At 33.0% G+C, this 23,469-nt stretch overlaps 1 protein-coding gene across 3 annotated transcripts; it reads left to right on the forward strand.

The window, feature by feature from the left end:
* Positions 1-20,662: 20,662 nt before the first annotated feature.
* Positions 20,663-23,063, forward strand: LOC100258890 (transcription factor FAMA). 3 transcript variants are annotated; one of them, XM_010652057.3, is made up of 4 exons: positions 20,663-21,022; positions 21,122-21,775; positions 21,900-22,325; positions 22,439-23,063. In XM_010652057.3, exons 1-4 carry the CDS (start codon positions 20,999-21,001, stop codon positions 22,526-22,528), a joined length of 1,194 nt encoding a protein of 397 aa, XP_010650359.1. In that variant the 5' UTR covers positions 20,663-20,998; the 3' UTR covers positions 22,529-23,063. The 3 variants fall into 3 exon arrangements, with proteins under 3 accessions (XP_010650359.1, XP_019075316.1, XP_002266835.1); XM_019219771.2 differs by having other exon boundaries at positions 20,664-20,979; XM_002266799.4 differs by lacking the exon at positions 20,663-21,022 and having other exon boundaries at positions 21,030-21,775.
* Positions 23,064-23,469: the final 406 nt, after the last annotated feature.

Consider the following 23,469-nt stretch of genomic DNA (forward strand, 5'->3'; position numbering starts at 1 on the left):
TGAGAATTTCCAAAAATATTTATTTCCTAATTCGAAATCTTATGTAATATGAGAATGTCCTCATGAAAAATTAAAAATTTCCATGAGAGTATTTTATTCAAAACAAATTTTGATAGAATCTCTACTCTCAAATTTTAAAATTCATTTTTACAAAAATTCATCTTCTTCACACAATTCCAATAATAAATATTTTATCCAAGAATATTTTCAAAAAAATTTATTTCCATCAAATCACTAAGCATCTTTTGGTAATAAATTTTAAATGATAAATTATTTCCAATGAAAATTTCCATAAGATATTTATTTTCCGATTTGGAAACTTTAGTGTAATAAGGAAACATCCAATTTTTGAGAGCAAATTATCCCAATAGACACTACAAGAAAAGTGAGATATGATGACATAGTTTTAGTGGGGCCAACAAAATTCACAACCAAAACATATATATAGCCTCATACTTATTTGAGTCACATCCTATAGGGGATTTCCGCCAGTCATATAGTTATAGGATTAATAGGTCGCAAGTATAAAAGGTCTTATAGCTACGAGAAAAAATGGATCGCAACCATTTAAACCTAATAGACATAGTCACATGGGCTTACCCGTGACCATAGAGACCATATATAAGAGGTGTCTCATTCACTTTATTGAATCCACTTAAAGCCATTTTTTCTGTTATTATTGTTAGTACTCTTCAAATAACTTATGATTTTTTTTTCTCACTATTTTTTTATTTATTTTTTTCATTTTCAAAGAAAAATATTCTTTCATTCACTCACTGATTTTTTTTTTTTTTCATTCTCTGGTTTCTTTGCCTACCATTGATATTTTAGGGTTTTGAATTTTGTTTTAGCAGAGGATTTAGAGGCTTTCAAGTATGATTTATTTATTTTTTTCTCTTACTAAGAGGTTTTGGTTTTGTAATTCCTATTTTCAGTTTCATCTCTAGTTCTCATATATAGATCTATTTTCTTTTGGTTTGTTTATGGATTAGAAACATGAAATTTGGCTTGTTTTTGGTCTTAAAGTGCATTTCAATGTTTTATTAACTAAATATGATCTATTACTACTCTAAAAAATTAGCCTATTTTGTTTGTCTTTCTTGGTGTTTATTGCTTTTGTATCACTATTGCTTTCATTTGATAGGTGTTACATTTCTATTTGTTGTCAAGCACCATATCATTATTGTTGACTATTAAAATCATCATATTAGTCTAATGATTTGAGGTGTTTCTTATTAAATATTGAGATTTGGTTTTTGAATATTTATTATTGTCAAGATCAAGTGTCTTTTATTAGGTTACTTATGTTGACATGTGAGGTTTCTAGCCTTCTTGGAGATTACCACTTCAAGTTGTTACTGAGGAAGATACAGGGCCAATGTAAGAGTGATTTCGGTAAAATTGATTTTTTAGCTTTAGTGTTGTCAATAGTACTTCTAGTAGAAATGCATTTCGTGAAAAATTGGTTACAATTTTTTTGGTAATGCATTGAACAGTGAAAAAAAAATGATTTTTTTAAAGCATGTATCAAATGCTAATATAAGTGGTTTTTCGTATTTTTAAAATGCTGCTTCTAATTATTCAAAAATGATCCTCATTGGCACGAAATTAATGCTAGTAATATTTTAATTAATTTCATTTTTCCTTTTGTTTTATCACATAAGAACAATAATTATTTGGGTAGATCTAGTAATGAGTAGTATATCTGGAGCCTTTTAAGGAAGGAGATTATTTAATTAACTATTACAAAATGGGTCTATGAAGAAAGAAAAACTTTTTTTTTTATATTTTTATTTATTTATTTTTGCTTTTTAACGCCTTAAATGTAATGGAATTACTTGATTAACTACAACCTAATAGATCTTTGAAGAAAAAAACTCTTTCTTTTTTTGTTATGTCTCATTCAAAGACCAGTGGACATGTCAATTTCCTTTTATCCCATTTTCTATTTTTTGGGTTTAATCATGTGATAATTAACCCTGAGATTTTTCAATGCATATTATTTTACAAAGATTTAATAACTCAAACATTTATGGAAATTTTCAAAGTTTTAAGATGATATGCACTTTAATTTTTTTCCCAAATATGACTCGAATTAATATCTAGCAAACACTAAATAATCAATAAACTTTCCTAGACTTTTCTTGAGGTACTTATTTTCTAGACAAGTCTAAAGCAATCCTTGTTGTATCAAGAACTATGTGGCGCCAGATATATGGAAGAAGACCACCAATGGAAAATTTAATTTGCAAGCAACACAATAGAGAAATTGTCAATAGCATTCTAATTTGTTCCAATAGTTGGCTCCAATGAGGACATCCTGCACAATCTTGGCAATGTGAAGCAACTAGTGCTATACAAATTATGATTCCCTCTTTGCATTAGGCATGACATGGTTTTTATAATATATTTTTTTAGTGTGTGGTTCTCACCCTACATTGGGCATGACATGGATTTTATTTTTTATTTTTTATTTTTTTATTTTTTTGTATCATTAGTGTCAGATTGGGAATGATGGAAATAAAATTAAGATTGAGCATGCTTGTGGTGATTGAAACCAATGCCAAGTCTAGGAAAAAAGTTGATAGTGGAGGTAATCCTATATTTTTTTTTATTGATTATTATTATTTAGATCTATCGAAATCAGCTAACCGTATTACTTTGGTCTGTTGTAACATTCATATGCTATATAAAGAAAATGTTACGTGGATATTAGGGCTTTATTTAGATATTAAAAATTATATTTTGATTCATATGAAATGCCTAAAGGCTTCATATGCTTTCTAGTTTATGCTTGAGATGTTGCGGTCAGTTATCATGAATATAAAATATGAGCCCTTAAATGAATCTTTAACTTTGTTTGGTAAGTTTGTATATGTTCAAATAGGTTTATTATTATTTTTAAAATCTTTTCCCCATTAAACTTTATATAACCTTTTTATTTTGTTCTTAATAGAAAATAAGTTATAGTCATGATCAAATGTAGTTGTAGTTGTTAGGAACCTCGGATTACTCTGTTCTTATACCCTGGATCGCATATGATGCATACAACTATCCTAAGGGCTCTCTAGATCTATTGCACTAGATAAAGAGGTATTCAGAACCAATAAAGATATCATAGAAAACATATATTTAGAGAATAAAGCCACATACCTTTGATGTAGATGTTCCTGGATCAATTCCAATCGATGTAGATAACTCTAAAGTGGTAATGGATCTCGTAAACACCATGATCTTCCACCCGATGACTCTTCCTTGTGTCTAAGCATTGAGATGGTGGAGATCTTATGGATGGAGGTTAGGGTTCTCTCTAGAGTGGCAAGACTTAGAAACCCTAACCCCTAAAGGGGTATTTATAGGGTTCCTATTGGGCTTAAGTGACTTAAGCCCACCATGGGCTTAGGTCAGTTAATTTAACTCAAAAAGGTTGCTAATTGATTAATTAACCACGTCACTTAAGCCCACCATGGGCTTAGGTCACTTAATTTAGCTCAAAAAGGTTGCTAATTGATTAATTAACCATACAAGGCTTGAGTAATCAATTGGCCAGTTCAGAGATACCACTCACTTATCCCTATGCAATCTTATGTAATTACCAAAATGCCCTTATGCACAAAAGTGAGCTAAAAATCCATCCATCCCTCATAAGCTATGCCAAAAAGGAATATGAGCTCAGGACGGGGACCATTAGGACACATATGAGTACTGGTTTTCTTAGAATCAAATTCTGAAATTGACTCAACATCCCATTATAGAGAGTCAACTGCACTCTAGTACCCTATGTATATTACAACGAGACACCAAGTGCTCAGGTCTATAATCTACTATCTACTGCATGCAGACTCCCCATAAACTAGTGTCTGTAACGAGGTAGTGCTATCACCTATTAAGATTACTTCTCAAATCCTTAAGTTACAAATCTCACTTATTATATGATCAAATGACATACTCTAGCTCATAGGAGCATATGTTAAGTTTCACTAAAGGAATTACTATGGCCACAAATTTCATGATCACATGTCCTTTTAATCACCCAATACACTGTCTCAATCCTATGAAATATCATGGTGCTTCTATTGAGAATACCTGTTGTCATGGGTCTCCATCAATAGTGAACCAATACATAAGGATATATGACCACTTTAGGGTCTCACCCATAGGTCAAAGTCTCCTATTGATTTTGGCATAGGCTCAATATTCTTTCAAGGTTGAAAGTCCATGCAGTATAGTAGCTTGGTGAATCATAACAATTGATAACCTTGTGTCATGATTCATCGTAGGTCCTGTCCAATGTGCATTACATATATTAGTACACTTACCATGGGAAACCCATCCCGATGGCGATGACAAGTGACCCCTCCAATTATGAGGTGGTGCACTACAATCTTTACTAGATTGCCCAAATCCATGAACCAACTATGGACAACTTATCTACTTACAAGGAACCCATGACTTGTATCTTCTGAACAACTCTTAATGCACCCAAGTCATGTACAATGTAAAAGATATGGGATGAATGCTCAAATTAATGTCAATATACAAAAGGGATAGTAAGAGGATAGTTAAATCTAACTTTGTTACATCATGTCTTACTTTTTGGAGCTCAATCCCAACAGTAGTATTCTTAGGTTACCAATAGGATGAATCCCTTATCCATGATCTTTCATTACTTTATCAACTCTAAAAAATTGGCCTCTAGGAGTGTTCTCTAAAGCATGTAGGGCTTTCTTCAATTTATAGAGTTTTTTTTTGGGTTTTTTTTAAAAAGAAAGAAAAATAAATAAATCTTGAGTTTATATAAAACCATTTGAAAAACATTTTATTATTGTTGCTTTATTTGATAAGTGGAACATTTTGACAAAACATGGAAAACTAATGATTTGTAGTTCATTACTTCATATTTGATTGTGAATAAGTAACAATTCATCCCTATATTGGTGGGGAATTGAGTGATGGGCTTATTGGTCCAAATCTTCTTTTTACAAATAATTATGGCATATAGGAGGATGAATTTAAAGGCATTAATTTGATTCCTATTAGAAAACCATTTAATTATTTTATTATATTTTTACATGCTTTATATTTTTTACCTTATTTAAGCTTAGCATGCAATGTGATATTAATTGAGCCATGCCTTTTCATAATCAAATTCCTTTGTGTTGTTATCTATCACTATACATGAGAGATGTTTTCACTCAATCTAATACTTTCACTCATTTTTATGGTGCCTCTTTAACTATTTACCTTTCAAATTTTCAATTTATTTAGTTTTACAAGACTGCACTGCTAGAATGATGATTATTTGCTTTTTTCTTAACACTACCCGCTTGAAAATGAGAAAAAATCTACTTGTCATTGTTCTTATACAAATTTTTTCTTTTATTTTATTACGATGAAAATAAAAAATTCATCTCATTTGACTAGTCATGTTATTAGTTGCTTGTACTTTCTTATAAATTATGCCTTTATATGCAAAAAAATTTCAAATTTTTATGTTAGTTTGAGACTCCACTGTTATTGCTTTACATGATGTTTAAAAATTTATCATTCCTTTGTAGAACTCTTATGCTTACATCCTGCTTCCCATCTTTGTTGACTAATTTAACATATCTCTAGATTTTGTCTTTGGGAGGTGCATTGAGTATGTTTGTATTGGGATTGAGCCTTAGAAAGAATGACATGATGTAACGGATAAAGATTTATTTATGTTTCTTGGTTTTCCTATATAATCCCATTTGCATTAATTAGTTATTTGAGCATACATACCTCACATTACTTGCATTGTATATGATATAGGTGCATTATGAATTGCACAAAAGATCTAAGTCATGGGTTCCTTACAGAGTAATGAGTTGTCCATAGTTGGTTCATGGATTTGAGCAATCCATCTAAGACTATAGTGCATTACCTCCTAATTGAAGGGATGATTTGTTTTAGCTATTGGGATAGTTTTCCCATGGTGAGTGCACCAGTGCATACGATGAATCATGACATAAGGCTATCAAGTTTCATGATTCATCAAGCTACTATACTATAGGGACTCTCAACCTTGAAAGGATATATAGTCTGTGTCAAAGTCAACATGAGGTTTTGACCTATAGGTGCAACCCTAAAGTGATCGTATATTCCTATGGATTGAGTCACTGTTAATGAAGGTTAGTGGCAAAAGGTATTCTCAACAAAGACACCATTGTATTTCATAATATTGGGACAGTATGTCCTCTTGGGTAATCCACAAGACATGTGATCTAGAAGACTAGGGATATAACATTTTCTTTAGTGGAAATTTGACATATGCTCTTTGGAGCTAGAGTATGTCAATAGATCATATAATAAGTAAGATTTGTAACTCAAGGATTGGGGAGGTAATCTTAATAGGTGATAACACTACCTTGTTATATTATGGACAACAGTTCATGGGGAGTCTACCTGTAGTGGATAGTAAGTCACAGATTTCCGAGCTTTGTCTCATTGTTATTTACATAAGGTATTAGAATGTAGTTGATTCTCTTTAGTAGAATGTTAAATTGACTTCATAATTGGATTACAAGAAAGCTAATACTCCTATGGGTCCTAATGGTCCCCGCTTTGAGCTCATATACCATGATGACATAGTTTATGAGGGTTGGATTGACTCTAGGTTCACTTTTGTGCATAAAGGCATTTTGGTAATTACATAAGGTTGCATAGGGGATAGTGAATAAGTTATTTGGGTTGCGCTAAATGATTAATTAGATGACCATGTGTGGTTAATGAATCAATTTTGACCTATTTTTTTGGGCTAGATTAAGTGAACCACATCTTGGTGGGCTTAAGTCAAAATACTTCCTATGGAGTTAGGGTGGTTTCAATAACTTAGTATGAGAGCTGACTTCTACCCACAGAGTAAGAGAAAAAGAGAAAGAAAGAAAGAGGCTAGGATTTCTCACTTCTAGAACTAACACTTTGGAGTGCCAAGATCATGGTATGAGTCATCAGGTAGAAGATCTTAGGTGTACGAGACTTCCGGATACATCAAACATCTTCTTCATTGAGGGGCATTGATTTGGGAACATTCAAATGATAGTAACATTTTCTAATGCCTTCTCTAGATCCTAGTATGTTAATAATGTTATTTTTGTTTTCGCTACATAAGATCTAGAGACCTAGGGTAGTTTTCATGCACTTATACGATCCCGGGTATGGGAATGGAGAAATCTAGGGTTCCCAACAGTTTGGTAGGATACTATTGAATATCTTAATGATGGTAATCCCATTTTGATAGGTTGTGCTTATAGACGAGTCAAATGACATTTGTTCCATGAAGAATTGTTGAAAAGGTAAGAATGTCTTTGATTCCTTTATTGCTAATATTATCATTATTCTTGTTGTTTGCTACCAACACGCTAATACTTATGGATATGATATTCTATAGATGTATAACTCAATAATAATTTTTCCTAGGTGTGTCGAGTCTGGTGCTGCATATCTTAGCTCAAACATTGAAAGGATTACTGAGGCTTCCAATGGTCATAGTCTTGTAGTTTATGAATGTGTGTTATCCCTTGTAGGTACAAATAGATATTCTTATTTTTAAGTACTATATACTTGATAATAAAATAACATACAACTAGTATGTCTTATTCCAAGCTTCTTACATGTTATTATAGACTTGCTACTATTGCATTTGAGGCTACTTTAAGGAAACTCTTACAACATGAGGTGAGTAGTCCTAATTTTCAGTCCAAATAGCTTATGAGGTGGAAGTTGAGGTACAAATGTAGGATTTGCCTTTCAGCTTATAGAATTTCAATTATTTTTTATACTTTGTATTTTTATCTTTGATATTTTATTTCATTTTTATTTTGGTACAAGAATGTAAGACTTTGGTGCTCATTTGAATTCACATCATGTTCTTATTGTGAAGAAACCAAATATCATGAGTATACAATTAGTAATAATAGCCAATATTTTGTTCTTTTTGTGCTTTACTTGTTAGGCTGATAATATTTTCACTTTGGTTTTCTTCAATGTTTGTAATTATATATGATTAGCTAGGATGGGGGAAGATCTTCCAACTTGGGGGTTTTCTTCACTATTGTTGTGCCAACTATCTAGGAATAGATAAAATGGGAGGAGATCATTATACCAATAACTCTGAGAACACTATTGTTGATATAAACCCTATGAATATGTCAAAACTACTATTTTTAAATAAATCAATGGCCTAGACAATGCAACTCATGACCATGTTATGAGTTTCATTGTTAAACTTGCTTATCATGATGGAATTACTGTTATTGGTTTCTCTCCTCTAATAAAATAGAGTACTCTAGTTATGTTTCAATGGCAAGAAAAGTATTAATATTGTATGTAATCGATCTCTTTTTGGTATGCATAGATGTGAAATTATGAAAAAAATTCATTACCTTCTTAATTTTATCCTTATATAACTTCTCCAATTTTATTTGTTGTTTTTTTATTCCAGTGGCTTCCCATGTCCAACTTTGAGAAATCCGTCTAATCACTACCTTAGAACTATAAACAAGGACTTTGATGCAATAAGTACCCATAACTAGAACTAGAAATATTCATTTTTTAAAAACTTATTCAAACTCTAATAATCTATTGATAATTGCTTTTGGACATTGAACAAAGACTAGTGGCAACTCTGGGAAAAACTTGATATTAATAGATAAGGAAAATTAAATCTAGAAATATCAATTACCTATACCTTCACCATTATCAATTGAAGCACAAGTTGAGCACCTTGAACACATTTGTTGGTAAGGTGTGGGCTAATAATTATAATATGGGGGAAAAAAAGGAGAAATAAGATGTACAAAAATTAACATGCATGTAGCATACATGTTTCTAGGAAATTAGTGCTACAATCTCGGCTTTCTTACCATATCCATTATCAAATAGACATGATTTCAAGTGAATCACTTTCATGCAAAATAAAAATAAAAAATTAAGAAGGATGATTTGATTTTATAAACATTAACTACTAATAAAGGCAACACAAATGTCCTAAAAGATTCAACACTATCAATTTAAATATGCAATGAAATTTAAAGCTTATTAAGGAAGCCCTCTCCTTTCCATAGTGAGTCATTAGACAAAAATCTAACCTAAGGGCTCATTACCCCAATGTTATTACATACAAAAATTTACTTAAGCAAGAACTCATGATTCAGTATTAGAGAGATTTCCAACCCTCCTCCCCATACATCATAATCTATAGTAGTAACCAAGAAAAATTTGCATCCATATCAAGACCTATAGTAGCGGCCAAAGCATATCCATCTTCATATCATGGCATATGGTCGTAACAAAAAAATAACTTGCACCTATAAGCATCATAGTATTATTTTTTATATATATATTTACAATCTTATAGGGCAACCAAGTATGGCCCCAACTACATGCAACCTTTAGGCACTGGAAGAATGTGGTTGTGGGCATAGCTTTAATACTTATAGTTGTGCTCTTACATGTGGCCACAACTATAACATTTATCTGCACTCCCTATGGCCACACCCATAGTTGTAAAAAGTGTGCCTAAGGCATGACTAGGCTTCGGACGGAGCGACGTGATCCTCTGGTGCCTTGCATGACTGCAGGTGATGCCCTTTCATGAAGACGTCGTTTAGGAGCGCAAAGTGCTCACCTCTAGCCATGCGTGATGTGGCCCACAGGTGCGCCTCCATCCCCTATATCATTTTTTTTATTTTTGTTTTTTTTCTTCTTGGAGTCATCGTCTTCTTTTCCGACGACGAGTTGTAGAGGGCAAAATGAAGCCTTTCTTTTTTATTGTTTGAGACTAAAACAACGTTGTTTGGTCTATTCTTTAAAAAAAACAAGGTCCAAAATGACGTCATTTTGGCCTTGTTTTTCATTTCAACCCTTTTTTCAAGTTGTTTTCAACCCGAAAAAACTCCAAAACATTGTCCTAGACTCTGTTGTGTTGTGAAGAAGCAAAGATGATGAAGAAGAGAATGAAAAATAGAAAAAAAAAAAAGAATAGAGGAAAAATAGGCGTACCTTTTCAAGACTTTGGTATTTTTCTCTTTTCTTCATTTTTTTCATTCTTCTCATGACTCTCATTAACTTTTTTTTAAAAAATAAATAAATATTTTATTTTGACATGAAAAATTTACTAAATAAAAATAAATAAATAAAAAACTCTCATGTGCATTTTTTTTGTTAATATGATACGCATATGTATATATATATATGTTCAATTTTTTATTTTCTTAATTTAATTATAATTATTTTATTTTAGTATAGATAATTTGTTTCCAAGATGGACAATGAGAGTAAAACTCAAGTAGACTCTAGTGTAAGTGGAAGAAGAGATCCCGGATGGAAGTATGCTTATTTGCCAAATGAAAAAGATTTGAACACCTTCATATGCATTTTTTTTTGTGATAAAGTAACCAAATGAGGCATATATAGACACAAACAACATCTTGTTGGTGGATATAGAAATGCTAAAAAGTGTAGAAAATGTCTGGAACATGTTACAAAAGAAATGGAAGGGTGTATGAGTTAAAAAAAAAAAGTCAAAAAGATCAAATGAATATAGGGAGCGAAAATGTTAATGAAGATTTGTTTGGCTTCGAAGATGAAGATTTTGGTGAGAAGATTAATAGTAGAATGAATGTCACCAACATTTATAGTGGAAGTAGTAACCGAGGAGAAAGTAGTGATAGGATGTTTTCTTAAAAAAAACCAAGACAAAAAGGTCTCATAGATCATTTTTTCCGCTCCTAATGCAAAGATGGTTGTTTAAAATCCAAAAAGTGGGAAGATGAACCAAACTACTATCAATGATGCCTACAAAAAGGAAGTACGAGAAATAGCTTATATGCTTATCACAAGGTGGATGCATGAAGTTGTTATTTCATTTAATGCAATCATATATCCGAGTTTCCAACCAATGATTAAGACTATTGACCAATATAATGTTGGTATGAAGGAACCAACTCTTCATGAGATAAGAGTTATTAACCTTAAGAAAGAATTGGCTCTTACAAAAGATTTGATAAAGGATCATATGGTGGAATGGAAAAAAAAATGGATGTTCAATTATGTCGAATGGATGGACCAATAGGAAATAAAGAATTTAGTGAACTTTTTGGTTAATAGTTCCAAGGGAAAAATGTTTATGCAATCCATTGATGCTTCTTTGATGATTTAGACGGGAGAAAAGATGTTTGAGTTTCTTGAAAAATGGGTAGAGCAAGTTGGTAAAGAGAATGTTATTCAAGTTATAACAAATAATCACTCAAGTTATGTGATAGCAGGTAACGAATACTATTTCTTGAATTTTTATTTAATTTTAAAATTTGAATCATTTATCTTGAGAACTTACGTAAATTTATTATGTACAATGTCACATAGGGAGGTTGTTGGAATTAAAGCGTCCACATTTGTATTAGACACCATGTGCTGCACACCTTGACTTGAAGTTGGAAGATATTGGAAAGCTACCAAACATCAAGAGGACATTAGAGAGGGCTATGTCGCTAAATGTGTATATTTATAATCGCTTAAGGCTACTCAACATGATGTAGCGGTTCACTGGACAAAGGGAATTACTTAGGCCTACTAAGATTCGGTTTGCAATTGCTTTCGTCGCATTATTGCGATTGCATGAACAAAAAAACATCTTGAGGAAGGTGCTTACAAGTTCTGATTAGTTAGATAATGAATGGGCAAAAAAGCAAAAGGGGGAAACTATAGCCAACATAGTTCTAATACCTTCATTTTGGAACACTATTGTGTTTTGCTTAAAGGTTTTGGGTTCCCTTATTCGTGTGCTTCGTTTGGTTGATAATGAAAAAAAAAACTCCTATGAGATACATCTATGAGGCTGTGAATAAAGTTAATGATACAATTGTGAGAAGTTTTAATGGAAATAAAGAGAAGTACAAATAAATCTTCAAAATCATTGATAAGAGGTGGGGGATTTAGCTTTATCGACATTTGCATGCAGTGGGGTAATTTTTGAACCTAGGATTTTTTTATGATAAACCAAAAATAGAGCATGATGTAAAGATTATGAATAATTTGTATAAATGCATCTTAAGGCTGACAAAAGACCCTGCTAAGCAAGAAAAAGTTGTGGTCAAAGTGAGTTTGTACACAAATGCCCAAGGATTATTCAAGAATGAGTTAGCTTTTAGGACAAGGGAGATTAGAGCACTAGGTTAGTTATTTAGTTTTGCTTATTTAAATGATTAGATTGTATTTTTGCTAAAATAGGTGAATTGTTTCACTAAATTATTAATATCTATGCTATAGCTAAATGACGGGTGGCATATGGAGCTTTAGCTTCAAATTTGCAAAGGTTTGCAATGAAAGTCCTTAGCCTAACATGTAGTGCATCGGGTTGTGAATGGAATTGGAGCATCTTTGAAAAGGTAAGTGACCAAAATAATTACAAGTAATAGTCTAATAAAGTCTTGAATGTAACTTAAAAGTTAAAATTCAAAACTTTAAAATATATTTAAAAGCTTATAAATTTTTGCAAATTCATAGCACGAGGAGAATAGGTTAGATCATCAACACTTGAATGATTTGATATACATTAAGTATAATTGAGCCTTGAAGAGAAGATACAATGAACGTAACACCATTGACTCAATTTCCTTGAAAGATATAGATGATAGCAATGAATGGTTGATAAGAAAAATGAAAGATAGGGATTCTCATGGAGGTGCACAAGATGATTTTGTATTTGATTATGATAATTTGACATGAAGTGATGTTACTAGAGCTACTGGAGCTAAGGAGGCCAAGTTTGATACTAGAATTAGACCAAACTCAAGCATAATTCCACCACCGAGGGGGATAGCTTCAAGCTCTAGAACTTTGTCTTCTTGTTCATTGATAGATGAAAATAAAGATGGAGAAATGGTTGATTCAATAGATGAGGAAGATAGGGAAGGCTACAAATGTGATGATGGAAATGATGATGATGATTTTGTTGATTTAAAGGATGAGTGATAATTGATTGTTGTGGACAAATTTGTTATTCAAGTGTTTTTTAATGATGTTTTTGAATTGTGGACAAATTTCATGTTTTGGTTTGAAAACTTTGGATTTGGATATGTATCAGCAATTATGATGTTTTGTCTTTATGCTTGGAGTTCTTTATTTTTATGTTTTTGTTGATTAAATTGAAGTTTTGGATAATATTTGATGATTTATGTGTTTAGGACAAATAAATTATTATTAAATTTGATTATATTATATAAAAATATATATGTAAATTAGGGTGTGCCTCACTTCATTAAAGTCCCATGCCTTAGGTGCATCTTGCGCCTCAATCTCCAGGTGTACTTTGCACCTTGGTGCACCTTAAGCCTTTTAAAATGATGGACATACCTTGTTACGGTCTATTTTGTCTGCACTCATATCTTACAGTTGCATTGAGGCTTCCCTTTAGCCATGGTTGATGGTTATAGCCATAAACCCGCATTCTTATAGCAAAAGGAACTTTAGTTCTCATATTCAAAATTCTTCATAAGCTTAATTTCCTTATTCCTGCACCTTTCCAACTAATCTTCATAATAATTTATTCCATTAAGTACTAACACAACTGTTAGTAATTCCTTAATAGATAAAATATTCTCTACAAAAAAACTTCAAAAAATGTTTATTTTCTAAAAAGAATTAAACATTCCGTTTTGAAAAGTACTTTCAAAATATTTTATTCATGTTAAATTGCTAAAATTTTCAAAAATATTTTGGTAACCCTTCTTAAAATAAATTATCCATCATAATAATTTCCAAAAACTTTACTTATTCATTAAGCTAAAATACTTGTGTTTATAAGGAATATATATTTTTATAAATATTTTAAAATAAGAGAATTTTTTCTTAACATAAAAAATTAGGTCATTAAAGATCTCAGAATAAGTAACTTTGAAAAAGAGATCTTCTAAGGTTTTTTACAAAAGGAAAATAAAATTTTTCACAATTTTTTTTAAAATATTTCTATAAAAAATTCCTTGATAATAATACCATTCCAATTTTGAATAAAACCTTAATTGGCCAATAAATTTCTTATGAAAATTTATTTTCCATAAAAAAATCCAAAATTACAAACTTTGAAAATATTTCTCATCACATGCAATATAATTAATATGCATAAAAAGGAAATAATAAAAAAGAGTTCCCATAGCCAAGGGATATTTTTGCATAAGTAACTTTCCAATTATGCATGATAGTCATTGGTATTCAACTTACCGTAACTTGACATCAAAATTTTGGCATCAAAACTTGCCAAAATAATGCTTCCATACAGTTGTCCATTATGCATGCAAAATAGAAATTTTTTCAATTAGAAAATTTAGGAACTTTTGCCATGGAAAATAACAACTTTCTTAACTGAAAATGACAACTTTGTGCATCCATGTTCATCCATGGAGGCACCAGATTTCCATCAGAAATTGAGCCCAAGTGGTCCAAAATCAAGCCTAAACAACCAAAAGGAATTTGGTCCAAACTCAATCTTGAAATAGCATGCCCTTTACGTAACCTTGCTTCAAATAGTCATATCTCCTTTGTTTCAACTTCAATTTGTGAACCGTTTGAAACATTGGATTCCTAAATTTTAAAGTTTCAAAATCACATGTGTCTTACCCTAAGAAACTCATGAAAGGCAACCTTAATTTTGAGTCAAAGTTAATGTTATTGTGCTACCATGGATCTTAAAAAAACTCCATGACTAATTAATCATGGAAATCCAGTGTTATTCCGGATTGAGCTAATTAATTAATTAGATGATCTTGTGTGGTTAATTAATCAATTACAATCCATTTTGGGCTAGATTAAATGACTTAAGCCTTGGTAGGCCCAAGTCACTTAAGCCTAATAGGGGAACCTTATAAATACCCCTTTTAGGGTTAAGGTTTCCATGACTTTGTCTTCCACCTCCAAAGGAAAAAAAAGAGTAAGAGCCAAGAGATCCTTTCTTCCAAAGCCCACACTTTGGAGTGCCAAAATCGTGGTTCGAGTCATCAGACGAAAAATCTTAGGTGTACGAGACTTCCAGATTCATTGTTCTTCATCTTCACCGAGTGGAACTGATTTGAGAACATCCAAATCAAAAGTAGAGTTCTCTAATGTCTTTCCTCTTGATCCTAAAATGTTAAAAAAAAAATTGATTTTTGCTTCTATTGGATAGGATCTAGAAGCCTAAGGTAGTTTTACATGCACCTATATGATCCAACGTAAGGGAATGGAGAAATCCAAGGTTCCCAGTAGTTCACTATCCCTTGTGCAACCTTACGTAATTACCAAAATGCTCTTATGCACAAGAGTGAACCCAAAGTCAGTCCAATCCTCATAAACAATTTCATCATGGTATATGAGCTCAGAGCGAGGACCATTGGGACCTATAGGAATACTGGCTCCTCCTCAAAATCTAATTTTGAAGTTGATTCATCATTCCAATAAAGAAAATCAATTATACTCTAGTACCCTATGTAAATAACAACGAGACGAAGCTCGATTTCATGACCTACCATCCACTGCATGTAGACTTCGCATAAATTGGTGTCTATAATCTAACAAGGTAGTGTTATCACCTATTAAGATTACATCTCTAATCCTTAAGTTATAGATCTCACTTATAATGTGATTAATTGATATATTCTAACTTCAAAGAGCATATGTCAAATTTTCACTAAAGAAAATGTTATGGTCATACTCTTCTAGATGCATGCTCTTTACAATGTGACAAATTGTCTCATTTCATGAGATATCATGGTGCTTTTATTAAGAATACCTGTTGCCACTAGCCTTCATCAATAGTGACCCAATTCATAAGGATATATGATCACTTTAGGGTCTCACCCATAGGTCAAAGCCTTCTATTGATTTTGGCATGGGCTTAATATCCTCTCAAGGTTGAGGGTCCATGCAATATAGTAGCTTGGTGAATCATTACAATTGATAGTCTTGCTTCATGATTCACCCTAGGTCCTATCTAGTGTGTATCACATACACTAGTGCACTCACCATAGGAAACCTATCTTGACAACCAAGATAAGTCATCCCTCCAATTAGGAAGTGGTGTACTACAGTCTCTAATAGATTGCCTAAATCTATGAACCGACTATGGATAACTTATTTACTTATAAGGAACCTATGACTTGTATCTTTTTTATAACTCCTAATACACCCAAGTCATATACAATGTAAGATATTTAGGTTGAAATATCAAATAAAAGTCAATACACCACAAGGATAGCAAAGGAATAGTTATGCCTAACTTTGTTACATAATGTATTGCTTTTAGGGGCTCAATCCTAACATCAACTAGGGATCTAATAAGAGGGTCAAGTTTGAACTTGAGTTGAGGTAAATGTGGGATTTGATTGGTTGATCATGGGATATCCCTTCTTTGTGACTTTGCATGCTTAAGTAATTGATGTCACATTGAGATTTTTTAGATCATGCTTGTCTATGATGCCTATTAGAGCCTATATTAATAAGTTGCTTATTATTTATTATATGCTTATAATGTTTATCTTAGCATGATCTGTTATAATTCTTATTGTATGCTTATTATATCTTGGCATGATGATTGATTTCATTGTATGCATATTGTATTTACCATAGCCTTGCTTAGCTCATCTGTAGAGATGGATGATATATATACTTGATTTTCATGACTACCCTTCTCCTTGTATGATTGCATGTTGCTTGTCTATGTGGGGTACACATGTATCCCCTTACCTCCAACTCTCTAGTTTTAACTGTTCCTTCCCTCACTTTCACATTTGCGTATGTGAAGTCGTGTTTATGTTTTCTATCAAACCAAGCTAGTAATTTAGAGCAGGGTCTAGTAATGGGTTATATCTATGTTTGGGAGTATTTTAAAGGAAGTCAGTATATTGATGCTAATTGGAGTCTAATCATTGAAGACTTGTATAGCTTAGAACTAGATTTCATAGATACTTGTGTGACCAGTGTGTTTTCCTTTTTTGTTTTAGATTTATAGGTTTTATTTTTTCAAATGCACCCACATCATTCAATGTACACTTAGATTGCCATTGAGTGCTAAGACTTATGAGAGCCTTCCCCATAGGAAAGCGTTCTATTGACTTTGTCACGGATCAATACTTCTTAAGGTTAAGAGTCCATGCAATATATTATACCTTAGTGAATCATAACAATTGATAGTCTTATGTCACGATTCATTATAGGTCATGCCCAATGCATATCACATGCACTAATACACTCATTATAGGATAACCATCTTGACGGCCAAGATAAGTCATCCCTCCAATTAGAGGTAATGCACTACAATCATAGGTAGATTGCCCAAATCTATGAACCAACTATGGACAATTCATCACTTTACAAGAAACCTATGACTTAGATCTTTTATACATCTTTTAATGCACCCAAGTCATATACAATGCAAGTGATATGTGGCATGTATGCTCAAATAACCAATTAATGTAAGTGGGATGATAAAACCAAGAAATATAAATAAATAAATTAATAAATGAATCTCTATCAGTTATATAATGTCATATTTTCTAAGGCTTAATCTTAATATTTATAAGGTTCCTAACTAGGCTTAAGTGACTTGAGCCCACATGGGCTTAGGTCACTTAATCTAACCCAAATTGGGTTCTAATTGATTAATTAACCCTATAAGACCATCTAATTAATCAATTAGTTGAATCCAAAGATGTGGTTCACTAACCCCTATGCAACCTTACATAATTACTGAAATGTTCTTATGCATATAAGTGAACCAAGAATCGATCCAACCCTCATAAACCGTGCCAACAAGGTATATGAGTTTGAGTGGAGACCATTGAGACCCATAAGACAGTATTGGCTCCCTCAAAATCTAATTCTGAAGTTGATTTAACATTCCATTATAGAAAATCAACTGCACTTCAATACCTTAAATAAATGATAACGAGACACAAAATATTCGGGTTCGTGACTTGCTATCTATTGTATTCAGTCTCTTCATTAACTAATGTATGTAGTCTAACAAAGGGAAAACTATCAGCCTTTCAAGACTACATCTACTATCCTTGAGTTAAAAATCATTCTATTGTGTGATTAATTGACATATCTTAGCTCATAAAGAGCTTATATCAAGTTCCACTTAAGGAACTACTATGGTTATAGTTTACATAAACACACACCTCCTTAGAATCACCTAAGAGGACACTTTCTTTCAATCCTATGAGATATCACGATACCTCTATTGAGAATACCTATTGTTATCGGCTTCTATTAATAGTAACCTAATCTATAAAGAATATACGATTACTTTAAGATCTCACTCGTAGGTTAAAACCACTGTGAACTTGGATACAAGCTCAGTATTCTCTCAAGGTTGAGAGATAACATAATGAAGTAGCTTGGTGAAGTCATGACTACTTGATAGTCTTATGTCATGACTCATTATAAGTCATGTCCAATGTGTATCCATACACACTAGTGCATGCATCATAGGAGACTCATCCTAAGCCAAACCAATCATCCCTCTAATTAGGAGGTAATTTACTACAACCTCTAATGGATTATCTAATTTCAAGAATTGATTGTAAATAAATCATCTACTTGTAAGGAAACAATGATTTGAATCTTTCGTGCAACTCCTAATGCATCCAATTCATATACAATGCAAGAGATGTTATATAAAAATGCTCAAAAAAATACAAAACATGAAATAAGGATAGATGAAAGTGAAACTTATACATTATTAAATAAATAAGGACTTTCAAATCTAATACATCATGTTATACTTTTGAGGGCTCTATACCAACAATTAGAGATCATACACTTATCATCTAGGAGTTGTCCAACATGACCTTGCTCTTCAAATCTTTGAAGATGAAGAGTTAAGACTAGGCTTAAAAGAGCTCTTGAAGTTTGAAGTATTCTCTCCAAGTCAAATTCTTGAGCCATCTTCTTAACTTGTTTGTTAAAAGCTTTAGAATTAGTCCTATATACAGCGACTGAAAATATCATATATTATTCCTTAGAAATACCATTTCTTAATTAAAACTAATATTTAGGAAGATTTAAAAGACTATATTTGATATTCTTGAACCCTTAATTTTAAATATTATTTTAAATTAAAAATAATATTTTAAAAGATTTAGGAGACTATATTTAGCAATTTTTAATTTATATTTTAACAAATTTTTTTTTTTTTACTATATTTTAATTATTAGAATATATGTTTCCTTATTTAAATGGAAGACAATTTGTTTTTCTCTTCCTATGGAGCATATGTGACACATGTCACAATTTAATTGAGGAAACCATTGTCATGTGTCAATTTCTAATCACATGTGTCTTGCATTTTAATTGGTCATGATTTAAATTAATTATAAATATCTAATTTTTTTATCCATAATTAATTTGATTACATGATAAATTGAAAAAGATTAAATTTTACACACACACAAAGAGAGCAGATCTACAAACAATTAACCCAAACCAGTATAATTTTGTCATGGTTATTGTCTCTCAATGACTTTTTTTCTTGTTTTTCTTTTTTTTCTTTTTTTCTTCCCACAGATCTTCAACACCCAAGACAGGCTTGGGTCGGTTTGATATTACTGATTGGGTTGTCATGTGAACTTCTCAAGCTTGGGCTATACTACCACCAAATTCAAACCTTGGCCCTCAGTGGCTGCCGGACACCCCTCATTCGACTGTAACCCCATCTTCAGGATGGAAAATGCTTCCCTTTCCATTTTTTTGGTTTATTTAATTTTTAATTATCTCTTTAATCATCCCAAAGAGACCCCTAATTATATTGAATTTTGAATTAATTAATCAAATATATTTTAAAGTATATGATTATAAATGATGATCCAATTTAAGCTTGAGATACATTTATATCTTTGATCATGCCACTAACCATCAATTACTGGGTTGGGTATCCATTTATCTATTCGATTATTAATACTCTTCGTGATCTATTTTGGCCAAGCTTGAAAGGAGATGTTGTTTCACCATGTTTATGACTTAGAAGTAGCTCATGGTGGAATGTAAAATACAGTAACTCTAAAGGGTTTATATGGAAAAGTAATAATTTTTAAAAATTAATTTAAAATTTTAGGCATTAAAAAATTATTTTTAGTATCTTACACTTTAAAATTATTGAAAATTTTTTTAAGAATGTAAATTTATATCTTTTGTATAAAAGTTTATACTTTTATATAAAATTTATATTTTTAAAAATAAAAACAGAAAATCTACCCTAATCAAACCTAAAATTGAAGTTTTCCATTTGGAATAAAACAAGGCCATGGGATATTGAGTGCCCTTGTTTTTGTTACAAGTGGGAGAGATGGAATTTTCTAGTAACCGGATCCGTGTGAGGGAAGCCCTGATCTGGAATTCAAAGTTGAAAGTTCACAAGCTTGAATGTTGATTAAATAATAAGAGTCATGAAAAGAGGTGGTAAAGTATGGGAAGAGCGTTGTTGCCCCCTGTGATTCACATTAATAAAAAGGAGCTGGGTGGTGAATCTGAGATGACACTGTGAGGTTGAAATTAATCCACCAGGCTCCATTCTCTCTCTCTCTCTCTCTCTCTCTCTCTCTCTCGCATACAACAAACACTCAAAAAACAAAAGTCAAAGCCAGGCAGCCATGGCCCATTATATAGAGACAATCTCCACACACACATCTGTGTTTTCAGATCATGTCAACCTCTTTGCTGGTACCCCATGTTTCTACTCTTCTAATATCAAAACCCCTCCCTTTTAGACACCAAAAAAACCTGCTTATGCAGTGCTAGCTGCACATGATTAACCGCTTAGACTATACTATTTGATGGTGGCACTCATCTGTTCTGCCTGAATTTTGGAATATCATCGTGATTTACCGCTAGGGTTATTTCTGTCCCATGTGGGGGGACCCTGGCTGTGAATTTACACTAGGGATTGTCTTTACATGAATTCCTTACGGTTAGGGTTTTCAATTGGAGGTATTGTCTATATATAGTTATGGATAAAGAAGAAAACTACTCGGTACAAAACCTCTAAATCTTTCAGCTCTGTTGTTTGTATGTTTCTGTTGATTGATCTTTTCTCACCATGTTGTTTCACGCAATACCTCAACTTTTTCAGGCGGCGTTGCCGGCGAGTTTTACTGGCCTGGATTATACTCTAAATCAGCAACAACAGCAGGAACAGCTCATGAAGCCTCGAATCGGTGAAAGTTCTGATGATAATAACCATGGAGTGGTGGATTACATGTTGAGTAATCCTCAACATCAACAGCTAACGTCATCAGGGTTTTGCAGTTCTTCTTTCGATAAACTAAGCTTTGCTGATGTGATGCAATTTGCAGATTTTGGCCCCAAGTTGGCCTTAAATCAGACCAAGGTTTCTGAAGAAGAAACTGGGATCGATCCCGTTTACTTCCTTAAGTTTCCGGTTTTGAACGATAAGTTGCAGGATCATGATTCTCTTATGGTTCCTCAACCTGTCGTAGGAGGCGAAGAGAGGTATGACGATGCGAGAATTGTGGAAGAAATTGGGGAAGGTGAGGATGAAGAAGAAAATACCTCGGTGCAACTCCAGTTTCTGGGCGAAAATCTGCAGAAAAACACAGTAATGGATGCCAAAAACAAACGAAAGAGACCAAGGACCATCAAGACAAGCGAAGAAGTTGAAAGCCAGCGGATGACTCATATCGCAGTAGAAAGAAACAGAAGGAAGCAAATGAATGAGCATCTTCGAGTCTTGAGGTCTCTCATGCCCAGCTCATACGTACAAAGGGTATATAAAAAAGTTTATGTATATATATTGCACTCACAGGTCACCCAACCCCAAAATAGCTTCAATCGTTGATTTTCTCCTTTGAAATGAAATCCACGTTGATTTTTACGTGTTCAATTTACAGGGAGATCAAGCATCCATTATTGGTGGAGCAATCGAGTTTGTTCGAGAGTTGGAGCAGCTTCTCCAATGCTTGGAATCTCAGAAGCGGCGAAGGCTATTCGGGGATGCCCCCAGACAGATGGGAGATTCATCATCGCTTGCAATCCAACAGCCACAACAACCGCCATTCTTTCCTCCTTTGCCTCTCCCCAATGATCAAATCAATTTTGGTACCGGACTGCGAGAGGAAACAGCTGAGAACAAGTCTTGCTTGGCCGACGTAGAAGTGAGACTGTTAGGGTTTGATGCCATGATCAAGATCCTCTCTAGACGAAGGCCAGGCCAACTCATTAAGACCATTGCAGCCCTAGAAGACTTGCAGCTCAACATCCTCCACACCAACATCACTACCATCGAACAAACTGTCCTTTATTCCTTCAACGTCAAGGTACAAATAAAAACAATATTCATATTAGCCTTTCCAATTCTTCAGCGTAGAAATTAAATTTTCCCATCTCTACCTGTTTTATCTCACAATATGCTATCCTATTTAACGAGCAGATTGCCAGCGAGTCCAGATTCACCGCGGAAGACATAGCGAGCTCCGTTCAACAGATCCTCAGTTTTATTCATGCAAACAGCAGCATATGAATTTAGTTTTGTTGAAGAAAGATGGTCTGCAATCTGCAGAGACCCATTTGGATCTTCACACCGCCTTCTTTTTTTTTTCTTTTTTTTTTTTTCTCTTGTTGGGTGTTCGTTTACTTTCTATGTAAAACCAAATATACGATTGCTACCATGGTATGAATTCTGAGGAAGTCCAAACATATCATATGCCATTTCTCTGTCGCATGCTTGTGGGGTTGTCTTAATTTTCTTTGTTTTTGTGTGGAGAGCAAGGGGTTGCTTGTGAAAAGGACTGGAGGAGGAAGGGGCCTCTGCAGCGTTGATAGATTGATATTGAATGTGATGGATTGCATGTACATGAGTTGGAAGGTCAACGAGGGCCATGGGGTTGACCTGTCAGAAAAGAGTCCTTGGAAGTATTAGACGGTTGCCATGCTTTTGCAGGGTCGCTCGTCCTTTGGATTTGGGATTGCTCATCATGCACCCACCTCTCTTTTTGTGTTTTTTTGGGTCAGGCCACCCTCTGCTTAGTTTTATATGTCTTCTTCTGATTCATGTATGTTCGCTGGGTGTGTTTTTGGCTTCTCCTCTGGGGTGATAAATTGGGTCAACTGGCCAATTAATATATGCCCTTTCCTGTCTGTAATTCAAAAGATCGGGACCCTCCAATGATGTGGACTTTCTTATCTAGGGTATTTGTGCACCCTATCAATTATCAAATATCGGTTTTTTTTTTCTTTTTGTCTTTTTAACAAATCCTTCGAATAACAAAAACTGTACGATAGTTTTGAAAAACAAGATATCTTTTCGGTGACATCATAGTAACATGTACTGTTTACAAAATATGGATGAAAGAACACTTAAACAAGTCATTTTCATAGTGTATTTTATGAAAATAATTCTTATCTCATGTATTCGAATAGTTACACCTCACATTACACCTCACATTACTCGAAAATATCCTT

This window comes from Vitis vinifera, chromosome 5, assembly GCF_030704535.1.
Source record: "Vitis vinifera cultivar Pinot Noir 40024 chromosome 5, ASM3070453v1".
In the NCBI taxonomy this organism is placed as follows: Eukaryota; Viridiplantae; Streptophyta; class Magnoliopsida; order Vitales; family Vitaceae; genus Vitis; species Vitis vinifera.